Source organism: Sprattus sprattus (genome assembly GCF_963457725.1).
Source record: "Sprattus sprattus genome assembly, chromosome: 1".
NCBI classification, from domain to species: Eukaryota; Metazoa; Chordata; class Actinopteri; order Clupeiformes; family Clupeidae; genus Sprattus; species Sprattus sprattus.
The window spans coordinates 34,133,951-34,151,000 of record NC_137920.1 but is presented as its reverse complement, the minus strand read 5'-3'; the positions used below and the strand labels follow the sequence as shown (position 1 = coordinate 34,151,000).

General features: G+C 44.4%; 1 protein-coding gene across 1 annotated transcript in view; it reads left to right on the top strand.

Annotated features, from left to right (window-relative positions):
- The window catches only part of cacna1ib (calcium voltage-gated channel subunit alpha1 Ib), a gene marked incomplete at its 3' end in the record, with an annotated part of 148,468 nt that overhangs the window by 74,070 nt on the left and 57,348 nt on the right, over positions 1 to 17,050 (top strand). The window contains 5 exon segments of the mRNA XM_080843756.1: positions 4,375 to 4,717; positions 5,177 to 5,269; positions 13,641 to 13,910; positions 13,913 to 13,985; positions 15,854 to 16,248. Of these exon segments, the coding sequence (XP_080699882.1) occupies positions 4,375 to 4,717; positions 5,177 to 5,269; positions 13,641 to 13,910; positions 13,913 to 13,985; positions 15,854 to 16,248 (1,174 nt within the window).

Genomic DNA, 17,050 nt, shown 5'->3' with positions numbered 1-17,050 from the left:
TTTCCTTTAGTTTCTTCATTGATCGGCTTCTGTGTCAGGCTTAAATTGTTGCAGTGTTGTGATGGCAACTCTAGTGTCTGGTTTTCTGACGGTGTTGTTTGGAAGTTGTGCTTATGGACTGTTAATCAGGAGAGGCTTCTCAAAATGTTTTTGTTGTTTATTTTGGATGCTGATGCTCAGACAAGCTGCTTACCCGGAAAACAGCTGGCAAACTTTTTGATCGTTGCCAGTGTATCCATGTGTTTGAATTAAGCCTCCAGATCCTCCCAAAATATATACAAAGGATATAATCCAATCGTCGTTTCTTTTCCTTTACAAAAGAAGTCTTGTGCTCTACTTGATAGCGACATAACAGGTCTTTTTTCCTCACGCTGGGAAGCTATAAAACGAATTCAATGGCATGGTGGACACACTCACACACACACACACACACACACACACCCACACACTCACACACCATCAATTGTGTTCATGTCTCCTTGGGTAAACTCCAAGCAATTTGCCACCAAAGCAACAGGAATTTAATTTCCCAATCATGAGTGGGCATTGGCTTGTGAGGGACAAAGAGGATTCCCTCCTACTGTCCTCCGATGACCAGCGCTCCGCGTTTCATTCTCCGTCAATGCTATCAGCACAGACTAAATCCCCCTCAGCAATTTCCCTCATATCCTGACCCCTCGGGAAGCCGACAGAAAGAGGCATCTCAGAGGCCACGTGTCAGAGCAGATCATTTCCCCCCTCACCCGTTCCCCTGGTCCCATCCCACACACACACACACACACACACAAACACACACACACACACACACACACACAGACACACACACACACACACACACACACAGAGAGACACACACACACACACAGAGACACACACACACTCTTTCATTCACTCTCAGCCTGTCGCCACAGCTACCGCTGTTCCGGGAGCGAGGTGAGGACTGATGGGAAGATTATTGCCGTGACCTTGATGTGTCGACTGAGGCTTACCGCCCGGCAGAGAGAGGCTTGCCGCGGAGTTGCCGGAGCGATTATAAAAGCAGGTGTCGCCCCTGTTTTCAGGGACGCCTGCCAATTCTGATTTGTTTCATTCCGACGCAAGGCTGTCGGCTTAGATAAAGTGAGGGGAAATTATCGTACGTTATTGGGGGGTTCTCATCCACCGAGGAGAGGGTATCTGAGTTCATTGTATCAATCAGATGTCATAATTTCATCTGGGTTTCGCCACAGCAAAGGTCACACAAAGGTCAACCTCAGCATGGTCCCGTAAAACTGACTTCCAACTAACTTGTGGAAGGCATGTGTGGCACTGTACCATAATGGCTGTTTGACATTGGCATTGGCACTGAAAGTAGTGATGACCTTGAATAATGATGTTGTTTGACAGTGACTTATTATGATGATGACGTGACGGTGACGATGATAGTGATGATAAGGATCAGGATTACGCATCTAATAGTGAAGAATCATGCCATTGGAAAGGATGATTATCATCCTCAACATCCTCCACATCCTCCATCTCAATTCATTTCATAATGCTTCCAATTACTACAATCGGAAGATTCATGACCCCCTCAACACACACACACAAACACACACACCCACACACACACACACACACACACACACACACACATACACACACACACACACACACACACACACACACACACACACACACACACACACACAAACACACACACACACACACACACACACACACACACAGCTCCGCTTTTGGCTATGCCTGAACTCCCTTTAGGCCATAACCGTCCCCAGCATGAGGCCTGTAGAGGCAGATCCGTGGCCTGAATGGGTCTCCAGACTGACAGGCAGGCAAGCAGGCAGGCAGGCAGGCCAGCGGGAGGTTCAGGAAATGGGGGACGGTGGCAGCATCGCAGCAGCAGAGGCGATGGTTGGTGACAGCACCAACTAATCAGGCGCATGAGACACAGGGGCTGCTAATTACCACTAATTTATCCCTGCCTGATATTAGAACAGGGTGTCACTCACACACACACACACAAACACACACACACACACACACACACTTTTAGGCACACACTCGCTCTATCACACACTCACTCACTCACACACATACACATGCACTCACTCATACACAAACACATACATACTGTATAGACACACACACACACACACATGCTCAGTCTGTATGGTGACAGGTGCCACAGGATCAGTGTGTGTGTGAAAACGCCGGGAGCTGCTCACAGTGGGAAGGCTGTTGGGCAGAGATGGCGGGAGGGAGAGAAGCATTTAGAGCGCATTGATGTTTCTGGTGGAGATTTCATCGCCAGTGTACGTGCCATGCGTCTCTATTGGGTGTAGTGGAACTGAGTTCCGATTGCCCTGTTGTGCTAGAGATGAGTTGGCTTTCCTTTAAGGCATGCAGCTGAGGCTCTAACCCGAGGCTTTAGAGAGAGAAGAGCACAGACACTGATATCTGTCAACATTCTCATTCAACATTCTCATATACGCTCACCCACTCACATGGGTTTCTGTACACATACGCACATACATGCACACATACTCAAACAAACATACATGCAAGCGCATTTGTATAGACATATGCACATATGCATCTACACTCTCACACACACACACACACACACACACACAAACACACACACACACACACACACACACACACACACACACACACACACACACACACACACACACACACACACACACACACACACACACACACACACACACACACACACACACACCACACGAGTACCAAGGAATAAAGTGATGACTTCTGTGCTCATCAATCTGGCTCCGTGGTGCTGTTGCTAAAATCTCAAATGAATGACATGCATATCTGCTCCCTTCGCTCCCATCTCCTCATATCTAAGTACCCTACTGCTGGACTCTTATGAAGACGGTCTGGTCTGGTCTGGTCTGGTCTGGTCTGGTTTGGTCTGGTCTGGTCTGGTCTGGTCTGGTCTGGTCTGGTCTGGTCTGGTCTGGTCAGTTCAGTTCAGTTCAGTTCAGTTCAGTTCAGTTCAGTTCAGTTCAGTTCAGTTCAGTTCAGTTCAGTTCAGTTCAGTTCAGTTCAGTTCAGTTCAGTTCAGTTCAGTTCAGTTCAGTTCAGTTCTGGTCTATTCGTGTCGTCTTGTGTCCCCCCTTTTCTCCATGTTAGTACCTCATCCAGGTCACATTCAGAGCAGTTTGCTCTATTCGCTCTCTCTCTCGCTCTCTCTTTGACTTGTTCTTCTCCATCTGCATGGTGATATGGGCCATGAATAGCCTTGTGATATGTGTTTTCCATTACAGATATTACTGATTGCTCTCCTCTCCTCTTTCTCTGTCTTTGATCTCTCAGTTGGCCTCGGTGTGCTCATGCCTGGAGAGTGGTAATTTAACCAGGCTAATTTAACCAGGCTTTCTCGTCACAGTTGTATCAGAGGCCAGGGCTCACGTTTCCTGCGGCACTGTTAAGGGCCTCCGTGATCTCTAGTCAAATTATCTCTGTGTGTGTGTGTGATTGTGTGAGTAGGTGTGTGTGTGAGTGTGTGAGAGAGTCTATGTCAAAAGAGAATAGAAGAACAGACAGGGTTTTGATATCCATCTGAACGGAGTTGCTTCACCTCCCAAACTCCCTCTGTCTTTCTTTCGCTCTCCCTCCCTCTCTCCCTCCCTCTTTCTCTCCCCCTCTCTTGCTGTCTGTCTGTTGTCTTATTCTCCTCTCCCTGATGGTGCCTGCCTAAGCCTTTATGCTGCTCCTATATAATTCATATCTGATAGGTTTACAGTAATGATCACATGTTACATCATTAGTTTCATATTGTTAAATATCTTGCCTTTCATTCCTTGAACCCCTCTTCTTTTTCTCATCGCTTATTACTTGGATGTATTTTCTTTGCCATTTCTTCAGTCTTCCCAAATGTATTCCTATTTTGAAGGCCCAGTAAGTAGGCCCTCTCATTCAACTACTTCTCTACTTGGCCCTTTGTCTCTGATCTCTCTCTTCCATGAGGACTTTTTACAAAGACTGCTTCTCTCTCTCTCTCTCTCTCTCTTCTCGTCTTCTCTCAGCTCAACAGGAAAAACTTTTCCTCAATACCGACTGAGCTTAAACTGTATACACTATGAACTTCTTAATCCTTTATGTCTCTCTGTCTCTCCCTCACACTCAATCTCTGTCCTTCTCTGGGTAGTGAGGCGGCTTTTGTTTGAAGCTGGAATTGGCAAATGATTCTCTCTGTGAAGTAGTAGGCCTGGTAGTCTCGAAAAATATAAAGGACTTGCTGGAAAACTATAAAGCTTGTAGCTAAGAGGTTATCTGTTTTATGTGGCGTAATCTGTGGGCAACGTAAACCCATAACCCCCTGCCTTCTCCCTCACCCAGTCCGAAGGGCATCACGCTGCCCAAGCCCTACTACCAGCTGGACGAGGATGACGAGCGGCCCTTCATCTGCTCACTGGCACAGGACAACGGCATCATGTCGTGCCAGGACGTGCCGGCCCGGCGGGAGGGTGGCCGCGCCTGCTGCCTCAACAAGAACGACGTGCTGTACCGGCAAACTCTGGGCCTCGGACCAGAACCGCTGGTAAACGGTAGTGCCAGCGGTGATGGGCTCTGTGTGAACTGGAACCAGTACTACACCCGTTGCCGTACGGGTCACAGCAATCCACACAAGGGTGCCATCAACTTTGACAACATCGGCTATGCCTGGATCGTCATCTTCCAGGTGATGAAGTAGGAGCATGGAGAGGAGGAGAGGTGGAGTGGGGGTGGCGGGGTTGAATAGGATGGAATGTTCCTGAAACCTTCCTGAAAAGGATTATGTTTTTCTAGTATTCTAGAGTTTTAAGTATTATGAGTAAGGAAGTCCTGTGACCCTGCTCTGATGTTATAATGTACCTGAACTGTTATCTTGTAGGAGAGAGAGAAATGTCACATCATTTTCTTCTCTGGTTTCTTTTTTCTCTTTCTGATTTGTGTGTGTGTGAGTGTGTGTTTGTGTGTGTCTGTGAGTGTGAGTGTATGTGCAGTGTTAGATTCAGTGGTGGCAGATGACTGCATTTTCATTTTCCTTTGTTGCTAGGTGCACTTCTTTTAGTGCTTTTGTTGTTTGGTAACACCTCCGATATGTCAATGAAGTCTGAGGAGTCATAAAATGTATGACTGTGTGTGTGTGTGTGTTCAGGTCATTACACTGGAGGGCTGGGTGGAGATCATGTACTACGTGATGGATGCTCACTCCTTCTACAACTTCATCTACTTTATCCTGCTCATCATTGTAAGTGATATAGCTGCGTGCGTGCACACACACACACACACAAACACACACACACACAAACACACACACACACACACACACACACACACACACACACACACACACACACACACACACACACACACACACACACACACACACACACACACACACACACACACAGCCTTTGTAGGCTCTCACAGAATTGCAGTCCGGCCAGTGAAAACAATTTCATGCATAAACAGACGCTGACACATACATGCAAAATGCCTACATGTCAACCAAAATACCTATTTCCACCATACTCATGCACACACGCATGACTACACACACACACACACACACACACACACACACACACACACACACACACACACACACACACACACACTTACACAATATATTTGATTTACCTGCTGCCTCTTGATGGATATTATACCAGATGGAATCTATTACATTGAAGACTTTGCATTATGCATTGCACTCATACCAAACCTACACATGTTTGAAACAGACCCTTGTGTAACCCTCAATATTAAAGATCCTTTATCAAATATAAGTAATGTCACAGTTTTTTTACAATCATTTTCTCAACACCATGTCCACTGTATTCAAAACTCTTCAAACTGTATGCTTAACAACCACATACCTGAGCACATCAGTTAGTCTTTCATGCTTTACAACACTTTATACTGCACGCAAAACACTTCATACTTCATCCAAAAGTGACTCATGCAGACATAACTGTAGCAAATGCTGTCACCCAGCAATACGTGTTGCCGTGTATCCTCATATTGTTGCATTTTTAGTGTTGCAGTGCAAAAATAAGATAAAAAGTATGACACCTCTCTACAGTTTATATTCTGTAATACCAAATACATAAATCTGAAATGCTGCAAAATGTTTCATGATAGTTCTACACTACAATTTCTGTGGTATAGTGGAACAAAAAGTATATTGATGCTTTCCAGCTCAGACACAACAGCACAATAGTACAACAAGTCTACCCTGGGTCTAATACTGATCCATGATGTCCTCTGTATTTGGAATCACAATTTTATGAACTTCACATTTACTGTAAACTTCTCTCTTGACTTACAATAAATAACCTGTACACCCAACACACATTTCAAGATAAGCAGCTTTCATGACACCAAGAACAGAGTTTTTTATCTGTTGTTTTGTTTATTACAGTCCTGTAGATACCACTTTTGAGTGTGGTACATTTTCTGTGTGCGGTAAATTTACTAGCGTCAGGTACAGTGGTTAATGTTGTTGCCTTTGTAATATAAGTCACTTTGGATAAAAGTGTCTGCCAAGGACCAGACCTTTACTGTAGGACCTTTACTGCATATTTGGGTCGCTTTGTCTCATTACTAGTGAAAGAATTAAGGATCAGAGTTAATAATGATTGACAATAATTTCCCATCCACTGAGGCAGCAGACTGATACAGTACATATTCATGGTGGGCCAGGGCTATGGGGTGACACCCCTTATGCTATGTAGGATATTTAAACTGTTTCAATGGCTGACCAGATAAGACATAGGTGAATCTTTTCAAATACAATAACCAGCCCATGACTTACATAAACAGACGTCATAGTGGAAACATCTCTTCAGCGACACCTCCTTCTATATTTTCCTTACATACATTTCAATGCAAATACTGTTTTGCCACTTTTGTATAGTTGGTAACAAGGCTGCAAATAAACAGAGCAAACATCTGAAATAATCTGTCTATTTCAAGTGTATAGTTTCTTGTGTCCGTCAAAATACAGCATATTTCCACCTACGGTGATCAACATATTTCCATCTACAGTTTTTAATTGAAATGTGACTCTTTTGAAATGAGTAACTCATTTTCTGAGTTTTGTTGGTGGTGAACATTGCATTGCCTGAGACAGATGTGCAGTGCATTTTCTATCAAGGCAATACAAAAGTATCCACTGTTTAGTTAATTTATTAGTCTATTACAGTTTTTTCCTATCGTTTTAGTTCATGTACCCAAACCATGGTCACTTTTCCCTATCACTTAACACAGTGGGCTTTAGAGACACACACCTCTGCATATCTGTTAACCTTTGGTGCAAAATGCACTACAACAACCACACCACAACCAATGCTGCCATAACTTAACACATGTTTCCTCTCAGAACACAATGACCTAAAAAACACTAACATCTTGAAGCATTGCCAATGTTGCTGTGTCCTCCAGTTTGGCATAGATTTCCTGTAGTGTTGCATTGAAAAAAGAGAAAAAACACAGACAAACACTTCTTTGGACTACAGTAATAAAGTTTGTAATATGACAGTAAACAAATAATTCTAAAGTGCTGAAATGTGTCAATCCAAGCCAAGAATCTGCTGACAGTGTTCATATGTCGGTTTCCCTCTCACAATAGATGCCACAATTGACAAGTGTTGTAAATTTACTTTACTGTAATTGCAAATACAGTCAATGAGCGTTTTATCAGAAACCTAAAATAAGATTTTTTTGGGGGGGGAATTACGTAGGTACTGTAATACTGTATTTGATCAAGAAACAAACACAACAGATTTTCATCAACATCGTAACATATGGTTTCTCTTGCCATTCATCGTGGATAAAATCTTTGTGCATGCCTTATCCAGGCCTGGATGTCTTCGGGGGCTATGTCCATACACCCTGCAGCAATTGCCTCTAAAAGTGACATCTGGTCCTGTGGGCGTTGGTCATAGACCTTCCATCTCCATGCAGAGAAAAAATCTCAATGGGGTTGAGGAAAGGAGAGTGCGGCGGCAGGAATAGGCACACCGTCCTAGGATGCGGTGCAAACCACCCTGTCTCTTGGCGAGAGTTGTAAAAGGCCACAATATCCCATACAATCACTAAAGTTGCTTACAATTCTGCCTGTCTAGCTGTATTTCAAAAAGGGAATTCCATGCCAATTCACCAAGAAATATGGTGCACAGGAAAACAAAAATAATAATAATAAAAATAAAATAAGAATAATTGTTCTTATTCAAACATATACAACTTCATTTGTCAGTCCAAATGCATCATCTTTCCATCTACAAGTTAGGTTTTGAACTGAAAGTTAACTGTCTTGAACAGAGTATCTAAACATTGGTAAAATATGCTGTAGTTGCACATTGTTTTGCCGGGAGTGAACATTGACTGGGACAGGTATCCATGAATTTTGGAAGAAGGTGTCATTGCCAGCATTTGTATCTAAGCATAGGGGCAAGTATCCACAGTTTGGTTCACATGGTCTACTGGTATGCTCAATGTGTTAAGTGTTTTGGGAATGTGAACATGGTTTAGGTAAATTGACTAAAACGATAGGAAAAAACTGTAATCTATATGGTGAATGTGGGCATGGAATTGAGACAAGTGTGAAAATAAATGTAAAAACCCTAATATTAAATTCCATTACTAATTATTGACATTTACTACTATCCACAAGTAACGTTATTTAAGGATGTTGTTTATTATAAAGCATCACTGTGCTTTCTATATCACAGTGTGAATGAGTCTCAGTGTGAGTGTGTATGTGTGTGTGTGTGTGTGTGTGTGTGTGTGTGTGTGTGTGTGTGTGTGTGTGTGTGTGAATGTATGTTTGTGTGTTTGTGTGTGTGTGTGTGTGTGTGTGTGTGTGTGTTTCTGTGTGTGTGTGTGTGTGTGTGTGTGTGTCTGTGTGTGTGTTTGTGTGTGTGTGTGTGTGTGTGTGTGTGTGTGTGTGTGTGTGAGTGTGTGAGTGTGTGTGTGTGTGTGGGTGGGTAGGGTGGGTTTGGGTGGCGTGTGTGTGTGGTGTGTGTGTCTCTGTGTGAGTGTTTTGTGTGAATGTGTCTGTGTGTGTGATGTATACTGTCACTGCTATGGTTTTAATCATCTACCTGTGAACAGATACATCTTGTCCTTCTTTCTCTTTTCCTCTCGCTTTCACCTCTCTCTCTCTCTCTGTGATGCCACTGTATTTTCTTCTCCAACTCCCTTCCTTTCTCCTCCATCTTTTTACACATCTTTGTCATCCTCATCACTCTCTCACTCTCAGGCTCTCTCTCTCGCGCGCGCACTTTCTCGCCCTTATATTCTCTCACTTTCGCTCGCTCACTCTCTCTCTATTTCTCATTTCTCTCACACTCTTTCTCTCTCTCTTTGTCATTACTCATTTTTTTTCATCATCCTCCCTCCTTCCCACCCTCCTTCTCTCTGTCTCCATCTGTATCTTGGCAACAGAAGCATCGCTTGACTCTTCGAAAATGAATTCCACTCGCCTAATCCTTCCCAACCGCAACCCCCCCACACCCCACCCCCCCCCCCCCCCCCCCCACACACACACACCCAACGTGCGTGTTGCTCCTCCACCACGCTTTCTCTCCATCACCGTTATTTAATACACAGCGCGGGTCAGACCACAGCCATACCGCCGGGATGCCCTCTACGGGGGAATCACGTGATGAAATAAAAAACAGATAGAGAAAAACAGTAGACGAGTGTTAATTGAATACATCAGTCACTCGGTCGTCTGCTGTCATCCTAAAAGAGCCCCAGGCCGTAACTCTGTCATTGCTTGCTAAGACAAGGGGAGATTTTTTTTGTAGCTGCATAGCTCTTGCATTCTGTGATTGTAAAAGTTTGGTGTGATGGCGTTCAGTGGTCCCTGGGGTGTCTTCTTAGCATTTGTTCATTTTCATTCGGTGTGATCTTTATAATATGGAGGGTTTAGAACACTATGGGCTCTCTTTACATTTACATTTCGTCATTTAGCAGACGCTTTTATCCAAAGCGACGTACAAAGGGGAGAACAATCAAGCTACGAGCAATCGAGACCTAGTGTAACAATAAATACTATTTATTACTTAATACTAAAATGCTATTTATAACTTTCAAAAATCTGGTTGTTTTTTGGTCTGGGTATCTGTCTCTTACTGTCCAGCCTTTAATCTGTCTTGTCTTCTTCTTGTATACATGGTTTTCAGCACATTATATCTTGGATCAAGCGCTAATCATTTTTAAAGTTCACAGCAAATCAAAGGGGCAAAACACACTCAGATATTTCCAGTTTTCCTTCACAACCCTCACGAAGTGAGAAACTAAAGCCTTGAATCAACTCCTGAAGCAGAGTGGATCAAAACACTCATCGTCAGTGTGCTGTTTACCCACAAACACTCCAGCAGAAAGCAAATTAGAGTGGCATGAAAGATATACACACACACACACACACACACACACACACACACACACACACACACACACACACACACACACACACATACACCCCAAGTAGAACAGCGTTTGACAATCATCAAGAGCAGTAGCACTCTGCTCAAGTGAGCGGTACTGATTTAGATGAGAAAAAATATGGCAGAACGGCATTCACCACAGTTTTCATCAGGTCATAATGCATGTATTGCAACCGTCCTTAAAGAACAAGTACTGGGGATAAAAGAAAGAAAACTGATTTTTAGACTAGCGAAGGGAGAGCGTGGTCACCCTACCCGGACTTGAACCATAACCACTGGGATTGTTTAGAACATCTTCAGCAGAATGACAAACTGCTCTTTCGTGCTGTTGCAGAGGGTGATCTGACATCATTTAAGCAACTGGACTGGATTTCTCGTTTTACGAAGCCTTGAAAGGAATGACTTACTGCAGTTGTCTACTGTGTTTCCTGTACCATCTCCTAAGAGTTCCCCTCAGAGAAACATTCTTTGTATACCTTAAGAGGCAGAATACGTCTTTCTGGCGTAGTTTTGAGCATGCGTGTGATGAGTACGATGGGCATGACTCAGATTTGTAGAGAAAGTGAGTTTGCAAAAAAGTTCCCAAAATAAGGACAGCCTTACCAACAGCCAGGTATGCTTGGTATGCTTAGCTAAGGGTGTTCTGGGAAACACCTCAAAACATGAAAGTACAGCTTAATGTCTGACGTGCGAATGACACAGCCTTCAGGAGGGTTAGGGAAACCCGGCCCTTGTCCCTGAAAGCCTATGCCCCATTCTCGGCACTGTTCTTCGTCGCTGGCTAAAAGAAGACATAGAAGAGTGAGAGGGATTACAGGGGAGCCTGCTGTGAGTGGGGGTGGCGAGCCCGCTGTGAGCTAACAGCTTACAGGAGCTTATACTGTGTTTGCTACTTTTTTTCTTGATGTAAAAAATAAACACAACGAAAAAATGCTTAAGAACTGTCAAACAGTTATTACCGTGCACTCTGCAATCTGATGGGTCGCTGCGTTTGGATGCTCAGCACAGGCCCAATGGTACAGAGCCTATTAAACTCAAAGAGAGCTGGTTAGTGTGAGTTTCAGTGAGGCCCAGTGGTATATAGAGCATAAAACACTCAAAGAGAGCTGGTAAGTGTACGTTTCAGTGAGGCCCAGTGGTATATAGAGCATAAAACACTTAAAGAGAGTTGGTAAGTGTGAATTTCAGTGAAGCCCAGTGGTATATGGGCCATTCTACTGAATTGATGCAAAGTCATGTCGGATATATTTTGAATTTTTTTATGGTTTATTCCCAAAACTTTGTCCGTATGTATATTGTACCATATCTAAAGTACACATATCTAGTAAAAGAACAGTCAAGTTTTATATTGTATTTTCAGAATGTGTCGGAATGTTTTTCCTCTTCCAAAAATTGTCACTACCGAAACATCACATTTACTATAGTAAAAAAGTATTATTATTGACCTGTTCAGATTGTGTTTCCTTCCCTTCTTTGAAGTGTATTTTTACAAATATTTCTTGAAGGTTTTCACAATGAAATCCATAGAAATTAATTTTTTACCAAAATTTCAAGTTCAATTTATCTGTTTCGGTAGTGACTGCAATGTTTCGGTAGTGACTGCACTGTTGGATGGATGTTCATTTCTCTCCCAAAATCATCCAAAAGGTGCTCTGGGCCGCCCTTTAGTCCACACATCACATTTATTTAAAAATTATGGGATTGAACTACTTACCATTTAATTTTGTCACTACCCAAATCATCTGGTCACTACCATATGTTTCGGTAGTGACTGTTTCGGTAGTGACAATTCTAGCTAACTTTAAGCATAAATAAAGAATTCTAGCAAGCACACAGCTTTCAAACACATCTTTGAAGAGGTGAACACACATACAAACAGAAGATTTTCCATGAAACCCCAAAAGGTTTACTTAATTGAAGAAAACATGCGTTTCGGTAGTGACAATTCTTAAGGTTACACGTCGATTTTCAGACTTTGGAACACATTTATATAAAAACTATGGGATTTAGCTACTTACCATTCAACCATGAGGGACAGAGATGCAGTGTCACTGCATGGTCAAAAATGCAGAGTCGTGGCTAAAACACAGGCTCAGCCAATGGACTAAAACTCTTGTGTTTCGGTAGCGACATGAAAACTAGGGACATGATTTTTTGAGTATAGTAAATTGATTTAAAAATTAAACCCACATTTAATCTAAATATTCCAAGTTCTGTTTCAACCCAATCATAAAGATCTTTGAAATTAAATCATTGAAAAAAATCTAAAAAAATTGAAAAGTGTTATTTAAAGGCATTGAAATTTAGATGTCAGGGTTGGGGACAGCTACTTCCCAATAGAAAGTACCCTATAAATGATGATTTTGTATATATTTAGCTTATCACTATCTCATGTAATGCATTGGGTTTATATAGACCATAACATTTTCTAATTAAATATCTATGCCTAAATACCTAATTGTTTTGTAAATAGTTTTTATTGTTGAGGGACTGCATATTACACGAATTCGGTAGAATGGCCCATATAGAGCATAATAGACTCAAAGAGAGCTGGTTAGTGTGTGTTTTAGTTTATGACTCCTCCTGTGAGGGGAAAGGAAGAAAACTGATCTGCCATTTGCTTAGAGGTGACTTCTCTCTCTTTCTCTCTCTCTCTCTCTCCTTTTTCTCTCACTCTATCACTCCCCCTTTCTTTCTCCCCCTCTCCTACTCTTTCTCTCTCTCTGTTCTCTCTCCATCTCTTTCTTCTGTGGTATCCCGCCTTCCTTTTCTCTCCAGGCTTCTTGTTACTGTGTCCTTGTGATTTATTAATTAAGTGAGGGATTTCCCATATTCCTTTAGCTCATCATTTGTTTTTCTCCACTTCTCCTTCACTCCCTCACACATACGCTGACGCACGCACACACACACACACACTGTCCAAGTGCCCTTCACTTACACATGCAGGTGCTCTCACACACACGCGCACGCACACACACACACACACACACACACACACACACACACACACACACACACACACACACACACACACACACACACACACACTTGCGCACTCCAACTGAGACACATTCACACTCTCACACACATTACTTCCCACCTTCTCATACCCTCTCTCTCCCCCCCCCCACCCCCCCCCCCCCCCCCCTCTCTCTCTCTCCTCAGATCGGCTCCTTCTTCATGATCAACCTGTGCCTGGTGGTGATCGCCACGCAATTCTCGGAGACCAAGCAGCGGGAGCACCAGCTGATGCAGGAACAGCGCGCCCAGTGCCTCTCCTCCAGCACGCTGGCCTCAATCATGGTGGAGCCGGGCGACTGCTACGAGGAACTCTTCCAGCTGGTGTGCCACGTGCTGCGCAAGGCCCGCCGCCGCACCACCGCCTTCCTCCGCCGCTTCTGGATGTGTCCAGGCGGGGGGAAACCCGAGGCGGGGACGGAGAGGACAGGGGACGGGGGCATAGCAGGGACGGGGGTGACCGAGGGGGGACTAGGAGCGGAGATGGCCAACGTGAACGGGGGAGAGCGGGGCCGCCTCCGACAGATACCGATGGGTGAGTGGAGACTGGGGAGAAGGGAGAGAGGTAGGGGGGTGGTGGTGAAGAGAGAGAAAAAGGAGGGATTAAAGGAGAAAGGGGTAAGAAAGGAAAAAGTAAGGGAGATGAATAAAAAAACAAGGTAGGGAAGAGAAAAAAAAAGAGAGGAGAGGAGGGAAGGGAAGGGGAGACTTAGGGCCTGATTTACTAATATGCGAGCGCTTCTTAATCTGCGTTCGCAAATTAACGCACGGTGTTTTTGCGCATTTTACTTGGTATTTATCAAGCCAGATCTGCGCTGGGCAAACTGTGCTTACTCCGCCCTTTAAAGAGCCTGATTTACTAAGATTGATTTGCGAACGCATCTTTGCCAGGCGCACATCAACGCACGGTGATTCCCCGCATTTTCCGTGATATTTATCAAGCCAGATACGCGCTGGGCAATCATTATTTAGCGCACCGTTAAAAGACTGGAGAACTTGCCAGCAAGTTACTGCCACCATGGAGATTCGAGGAAGAAAAAACTAAGGTTCAGCGAATAGATAGCGAATAGATAGCGAGATAGATATATTGGTTCACGTTCGCTCAATCACTGAACCTGATTCAATGGGTTATATTGTTGTTTTGCCCGCCATCATCTACAGCGAGATGTTTAAAAGAACACGATTATAAATAATATGCTATTGGTGGCATTAATGCATAAACTGTCTATTATAACAATATATATGTGTACATGGCGAGATTAATACGTTCTACAAGGGACATGGGTTCACTACAATATATCCCCACTGAAACAAATACATTTACCAAGTAGACAGGCCTCTCCAAAATCACCGTTGCTCAATCATGGATAAATGGCACTATTCCGAAAGATAAAACTGTCATGGACAGACCACTTCCACGTAAGTAATGGTCATGTTGGCATCACATATGACCTGGACATTCATTGAATATGTGTGCTTTCTGTTTCGGTAAACGTGTTCGCGGATTGAAGGTGGGACTGTTTGCATGTGGGTGCGATCAATTTCTCCAATTACGTTCGGAAAGTTTAATTTCATATATATATGAATATATGAATTATACGAGTTGAAACAAATATTTCTGTTCGCTGTCTCTGTCTATGTCTTTGCCTTGCTGCTGCCATATCAACGTTTTCAGACTCAGTGGAAATGCGCTTTGTTAAGACGTGCTTTTATGAGGCGGAGAATTAGCCTGCCAATCAGAGATGTGCGCTCGCCGGGCAGTTTAGTAAATACCACGCAGTTCATCATTAGGCGCACTCCTCCCATTAAATAGCGCTACACGCCTACGTTACCACCCACGTTTCCGAACCATCCCACCTGTTTGCAGGTACACACCCTCAAAGCGTTAATATGCGCTGCGCCAGCTTAGTAAATACCGTTTTTCGTTACGACCGCTATTTTACGCCAGAAAATGGGCGCAATCCTGTTAGTAAATCAGGCCCTTAGAGATGCAGTTAGGGTGAGTTGACAAAAGTGAATGAGACAGCCGAGGGAGGCTCTGTCAAAGGGAGGTGGAGAGTAAGACAGAGGGAGGAGGAACAGGAGGCAGGAGAGAGAAAGAAACAAAAGAGAAGTATGAGGAGTTGGTAAAGAGAAATAGATAAGAGGAGAAGTGAGGAGAAGAGAGGAGATGTCTGACTCTATTCAAATCAGTCTGCCTGTAAGATGAACAGCCTTTTACCTGGTGTCATTTTAACAATGATAAACTCCTCGTCTCTCCTTCATTAACTATGAATGGGGTGAAAATGAATACAACCGTTGCACACGCCACTACTGTGCATTATTCCCCTGTGGGGCTCATTATCTCCCCATTAATTCAGCTCCTCTTCCTTCCCAAGACTCTCATTGTCCGCACTGCTCCAAAGCCGAGCACATCTCCGCAGACAACCCCACCGACCTCGCCGTCACTCCAACCGCTGAGGCCTGTCCCTATTGCTCGGTGGCGCTGTCACTCATCGATGGGGTGGGCCCAGGGGATGGCTCGGCCACTCGGGACAAGGAGTCAGACGACGCGGGGGAGACGGACGGAAAAGGCGGCCAATCGGAGGGCGAGGGGAAGATTGAGAGGCGGACGTGCAAGGGCCGCTGCAGGAATGTGTGGGTGGAGGTGCGCCTCAAGCTGTGGGGCATCGTGGAGAGCAAGTACTTCAACCGAGGGATCATGATCGCTATCCTCATCAACACCATCAGCATGGGCATCGAGCACCATGAACAGGTGTGTCCCGCACAAGCCCCACATATACCCCACACGCACCCCCCACAAACCCCACACGTACCCCCCACCAGCGGTGCAGATGGGATTTTTGAACTGGGGGGGGGGGGCACTAACATCGCCTTATCAGTTGTGCAGAGTTATTAACTGATGATTGTCGCCTTACGTAGCGAGAGTGGTGGGGACGGATCCGGGTCACTATGAATCTGCGGGTCCCTAGTGCTATTTGCGCCCCTGCCCCCCACAAATCCCCCACAAACCCACCACACACCCCCCACAGGCTCTCAAAGAGATGATTCTCCCCTCAGCTCTCCGCTCTCCCCTTTGCTACTCGCTCTTTCCTCTCTCTAGGCCCATGTTTTCTCCCCTGGGATTCTCTTCTCTCCCTCTCTGTACTTCATCCTTTTTTTGTCCAATACTCTTTTCCTCTTTTGCCCAGTTGTCTTCTCTCCTCTCCTTCCTCTTCTCTAGTCTTTCTTTCCCATCTCTCCTCTTCTCTCTCCTGTCACCTTGATCAGTCTTCAGTAAGCCTCTGGTGGCGTGGGAACTAAAGGTGCTCTTTACTCCCCTGCACACTGTTGCACTGCACAACAAACACACCACAGCAATGCAGGGCCAGACTCATATTCAATGACATACTAGAGCTCCCTCTTTTACCATCACACTCATCAACCTCTCTCATTCTCAGACACTCTCCCCCTCCTTCCCTCTCTCCTTTTCTCTCTTTTCGTTCCCTCTGTAGATCACTGTGTTCCTGGTTCTCCCTCCCCCTCTGTCTGTCTCTCATACGCCCCCACTCTCCCAT